This window comes from Silene latifolia, chromosome 9 (genome assembly GCF_048544455.1).
Source record: "Silene latifolia isolate original U9 population chromosome 9, ASM4854445v1, whole genome shotgun sequence".
NCBI classification, from domain to species: domain Eukaryota; kingdom Viridiplantae; phylum Streptophyta; class Magnoliopsida; order Caryophyllales; family Caryophyllaceae; genus Silene; species Silene latifolia.
The window spans coordinates 133,894,329-133,900,019 of NC_133534.1; the positions used below are offsets into that span (position 1 = coordinate 133,894,329).

Sequence of the window (5,691 nt, forward strand, 5' to 3'; positions counted from 1 at the left end):
GGTCGTGATTCACATTCCTCAGCCTGGGGAGGCGCCAGATGCCCATAATCCCGGTTGGGCGTGCTTGTACGAGTACCCTTTTACCCAGGGTTTGTCTTTTCCCTTTCCTCCTTTGGTGCAAAGGATCCTGCGCCACTATAGGTTAGCGATCTGCCAACTTGCACCTCATGCATGGTGCATTTTGGTCTCACTTTGTATCCTTGCTGAGGATCACGATTTGGTGATTGGTCTGGGTGACCTCGCCCTGCTCTATACTTTCGGGCCCTTCGTTGCCGGGCTTATTGCCTGGCTGCTGTCTGTTTGTAGGCTGCCATCCTGATTTGGGCACTGGCTCTTAGCTCATCAATGGTATCTAGGCCGCTGGCCATTTCTACCTGGTTCCTCTCTTCGGTGGCATTGGCATATCGATGCGTCGGTATTTGCACCTCAGAGGGAATAACTGCCTCGACCCCATATACCCGACTGAATGGTGTTTTACCTGTTGCCACTTTGGGGGTGGTTCTATCAGACCACAGTACGAAGGGGAGCTCATCTGCCCAGTTGGCTCCTATCTCCTCCAGCCTTCTTTTGAGGTTGTTCATGACTATCTTGTTACTGGATTTTGCCTGACCATTGGACAGTGGATTCCTAGGAGTAGACTTAAACAGCTTGATGTTCCACCTGGCGTAGTAGTCTTCCGTTCTGTTGGATATGAATTGTGACCCGTTGTCACATATAATTTCTGAAGGGATGCCGTATCTGCTGACTATGTTCCTCTTGATGAAAGATATCACATGCTTCTCCAGGATCTGAGGGAAAGCTTCTGCCTCTATCCATTTAGAGAAGTAGTCCGTCATTGCCAGCATGTACGTCCTGTTTCCAGAAGCACGGGGTAATGGTCCCACAATGTCCATTCCCCATTTCATAAAAGGCCAAGGCGAGATGACCAGATGCATATATTCTGTTAGCTGGTGGCTGACAGGAGCGTGCCTTTGGCACTCTTATCATTTTTTGACGTAATCTATGGCGTCCTTCCTTATGGTAGGCCATAAGTAACCCTGTCTTAGTGTCTTGTTGGACAGGCTCCTACCCCCTGTGTGATTTCCACAATAACCACTGTGGATATCACACATTACTGCCTGTGCCTCCTGTATGCTCAAGCACCTCAGATAGGGTCCTGTCAAGGACTTCCTAAATAGGATACCATAAATGAGTACGAATCTGGAGGATTTCATTTTGAAGCTCCTGGCGTCTTTCTGGTTAGGTGGTAAGACCTCATCACGTAGCCAACTAATGTAAGGCTTGCGCCAATCATCAATCTCTTCCTGGGGTGTGGTAGTACACAGTATCCCTACTTCGTATGTCCACTGGGTGGTTGCATCCTTACTGGCGTTCTGTTATTCATTCTAGCATATGGCAGGTTTCATGACATGTATGAATGGTATAGAACCCACTGCCCCTGGAGTGAAGGCTGCTCCCAGGGTGGCGAGAGCATCTGCTTCAGCATTCTGGTCCCTTGGTATCTGCTGGATGTGGAAGGAGGCAAAGCGGAGTTTGAGCTCCTTCGCCACTTCCAGGTAGGCTACCATTTTACGATCCCTGGCCGTATATACGTTATTCACGTGGTTGACAATCAGTTGGGAGTCAATATACACCTTGATGTGGTTGATTTGCATTTCTAAGGCTAATTGGAGTCTTAAGATTAGGGCCTCATATTCAGCCTCGTTATTCGTTGCTTTGAACTCGCACCGTACTGCCTGTATTATCTGTTCCCCCTGAGGTGATTTCAGGACCAGCCCTACCCCTGCTCCCTTCGTGTTGGATGCCCCATCAATATGTAATTCCCATACCTGCTCCCCTTTAGCCTCACTTAAGGTCAAGATTTCACTGTCGGCTTGTTCTTGAAGGGTGGGACTAAAGTCTGACACAAAGTCAGCTAGGGCTTGGGAATTTATGGCTGTTCGGGGTTCAAATTTTAGGTCATACCCACTTAGGTGGACAGACCACTTAACCATTCTCCCTGACAGTTCGGGTTTCCTCATTATGGTTCTCAGGGGGTAGTTGGCACGACTGAAATTGTATGTGACTCAAAATAGGGACGCAATTTGTACGAAGTAGTTATAAGTGCTAAAACAAGTTTTTCTAGAGATGTGTACCTGGTCTATGCAGGTAACAGAGGCTTGCTTATATAGTATACTGGTTTCTGCATACCTTCGTGCTCTCGTACTAGTACAGCGCTTACAGTAGCCTCATTATGATGAGATCAAGTACAATGGTTCTCCCCTGCTTCGGCTTGGAGAGAAGAGGAGGGGTGCTTAGGTACTGCTTGAGTTCCCCAAACGCCTTTTCATGCTCCGGCGTCCATTCAAACTTCTGGCTCTTCCTCAGGATGTCATAGAACAGTCGGCACCTGTCTGATGACCTTGTTATGAACCGGTTTAGGGCTGCTACCCGTCCTGTGAGCCTTTGTACGTCATTTGGCTTCTGAGGAGATTCTAATTGGAGGACTACTTTGATTTGCTCTGTGCTGGCCTAGATCCCTCTTTGCGTCACCAAGTACCCCAGGAATTTCCCCGAGGAGACTCCAAAAGTGCATTTCAGGGGGTTCAGCTTCATATGGTATTTTCTGAGGATCGAGAAGGTATTTTCCAGGTGGGACATGTGTTGTCCTGCCTTCTCGGATTTGACTACCATATCGTCAATGTAGACTTCCATTGTTCTCCCTATCTCCTCCTTGAACATTCTGTTCACCAGGCGCTGATAGGTGGAACCAGCATTTTTGAGGCCAAAAGGCGTCACATTGTAGCAGTACAGGCCTCTATCAGATCTGAAGGCTGTTTTCTTCTGATCCTTAGGGTCCATTTTTATCTGGTTGTACCCACTCCAGGCGTCAAGGAAGGTAAGTAGCTCATGCTCTTCTGTTGCGTCTACAATGGAATCGATGTGCGGCAGGGGGAACGGGTCTTTTGTCCAAACTTTGTTAAGATCTGTGAAATCAACACATACTCTCCACTTGTTGTTCTTCTTGGGTACCACCACAACATTCGATGCCATTCTGGGTAGTTAACTTCCCTGATCTTGCCTGCTGCCAAGAGGTTGTCTACCTCCTGGTTTATCACCTCGTTCCTTTCAGGAGCAAATTTTCGCCTTTTCTGCTGGACTGGAGGAAAGCTGGGGTCTACATTTAACCGGTGTGTAATTACACTTGGATCTATGCCAATCATGTCGCTCTGAGACCAGGCAAAATAATCCATGTTAGTACGTAGAAATTCGATTATCTACTCACGGATGTTATCTGCACAATTAGCTCCAACCAGCACTGTTCTTGCTGGAAACTGTGGGTCCAGGACTACTTAGTCGAGTTCCTCTTGGGGAGGTGCGATATACTCCCTCTGGACGCACAGTTTCTGTAATTGCTATGCTGGACCAGCTGCAGTGGGTTTCAGAGCGTTGTTGTAGCAATCCCGAGCGATATTTTTATCTCCCCGTATCTCCTGTACCCCCTAGGGTGTAGGGAACTTCAGGCTCTGATGGTACGTTGATGGTACCACTTTCATTTCATGGATCCAAGGCCTGCCAAGTATCACGTTATAAGTTGACGGACCATCAATGACCAAGTACCGTACCTGTTTGTTCATACCCCCTGCAAAGGTAAGAATCACTATTTCTCCAAGGGATTGTTTGGTTTCTCCGCTCCAAGGGTACTGCCTTTTGCACCAGGTCTTTCTCGCTTAACCCCATGTTCTTCAAGGTTTCCAGCATTATGAGGTTCACAGAGTTTCCTGTATCTACCAATATCTTTTTAACAAGGCAGTTCCCTATGGAAAGGGTAATGATCAAGGCGTCATGGTGGTGTTCTGCCTCATCGGGTATGTCTGCCTCGTCGAATGAGATTGCTGGTAGATCCTGTGTGCTGACCCTGAGGGAGAACTCGGGTTTATCTCCTTTGGTCTCGGTTGCATGGCGCTTTGCTGCTGAATAAGTGAGACCACATATTTCTGATCCTCATGTGATGACGCTCACGACCTTTGAGTAAGGTGGAGGTGGGGATGGTTGGGCTTGGTCAGCAGTATTGACCTTTCCAGATTTCGTTCCCTTGGGGAGCAGGTGATCCAAGCATCCAACACTTTAGAGGTGCTTTACTTCCTTTCATAGTACTACACAATCTTCTGCATTATGGCCAATATCGTTGTGGTATTCACACCTTTTTCTAGCATCTCTTCTGTCGTTCTCCCTGGGGGTAGGCTTCTTGGGCCACCTGGCCCTCTGCCCCAGTTCCCTGATTGCCTTCAATGCCCCAGCAAGTCCAGTGGTGAACCCATACTTGCTGAGCTTAGGTGGAGCCTTGGTGCTTTCCGTTTCTCCTGAGACTTTGTTCAGTGTGTTCTTGCTGTAGGGTTTGGCTCTTTCGTTCTTCTACGTTGTGATTTTTCTGCTGGACGACTCTATTCCGTACAGGTCCCTTCTATCCTCATCCTCCTCTAGGCAATAAGTAGCCTCTACCATTTGCTTGACTTCCTTGAAGGTGGCACATGGGTGCTTGGTGAGATCCTTGTACAAATTAGAGTCACGATGCAATCCTCTTCTGAAGGCATTGACTCCTGTTGTAGGGTCGCACCTAGGGATAGATATTTTTTCCACATTGAATCTGACGAGATAATCCCTGGTGGATTCCTCAAACCTCTAAACGATCCAGTATAGATCACTGGATAATTTTTCTGGCTTGCGACTGCTTGCGAACTGCTGGTTGGAGACGTTTACCAACCCTGCGAAGCTGGAAATAGACTTGTTGGGAAGGTTAACGAACCACTGGAGTGCGGCTCCTGACAAGGTGGAACCGAATCCTTTGCACATACATGCTTACTTTTCAGGCCCTGTTACTGCAACTACCATCATTTTCTGTTTGTACTGGTTGATGTGCTCTAGTGGATACTCTGTTCCATCATACAACGTCATTGTTGGCGTGGTGAATCCCTTGGGCATGCTGACAAGGGCAATGCTGTCTACAAAGGGAGAATCCGCATAGCACTCCGGGGTCGCCAACTCCATGGGACGCGGTAACCCTGGGACCTTGCTGAGCAGGGACCTGATATCCTGCAACTGTTGTTCTACATGGCTTCCTACCTCCATATCCTGGTTATGGGGTGCTGAGTAGACCCTATATGGGTTTGGTGTTCCTCCTGACATGTAAGGAGGGACCATGTAGCTTCCAGGTAATGGTGTTGAGTTCACAATAAGCCTGAACTGGCTGTCTGGAGTATATGGAATATAGGAGCACATCCTGGGATATGCGTTTCTTGCTGACTGTTCCCCTGGATTGCTTCCTGGTACCACTAGCGTACTGCTGGTTGTTGGTATGGGATCTGGAGTTAGTGCTCCTAATCCCACAGGATTGAGTACCATAGGGTACGTTTGCGGTATCCTGGGTGGTGGTGGAACCCCTGGTGGTTGGATTTATTGGAATATATGTCCTCCGACAATAATGCGATCACAATTGTCGATCATAATGATCACATGTCTGAATCTCATTTTAAGAATACATGTGGGATGTAATATTTTACAGTCAACTGATCCACACATATCGGTAATGATTGGCTGACTAGAGTTTGACATTACTGTCATGCGACGGTGGTGATCAGTTGATCCCCTTAGGTCATACCTAAAGGATAACACTCTTAATTGATTATTTAATTGATCGTATGACGATACGGG

The 5,691-nt window shown here is 47.6% G+C and overlaps 1 protein-coding gene across 1 annotated transcript; it reads right to left on the minus strand.

Moving 5' to 3' along the window:
• Window positions 1–1,385: 1,385 nt before the first annotated feature.
• Window positions 1,386–2,021, minus strand: LOC141601611 (uncharacterized). The gene has a single exon (XM_074421904.1). It carries the CDS (start codon window positions 2,019–2,021, stop codon window positions 1,386–1,388), a length of 636 nt encoding a protein of 211 aa, XP_074278005.1.
• Window positions 2,022–5,691: the final 3,670 nt, after the last annotated feature.

What these genes read in the sequence shown, in the direction of transcription:
- LOC141601611 (XM_074421904.1), bottom strand. Translation starts at nt 2,021, where the DNA reads ATGAGGAAACCCGAACTGTCAGGGAGAATGGTTAAGTGGTCTGTCCAC.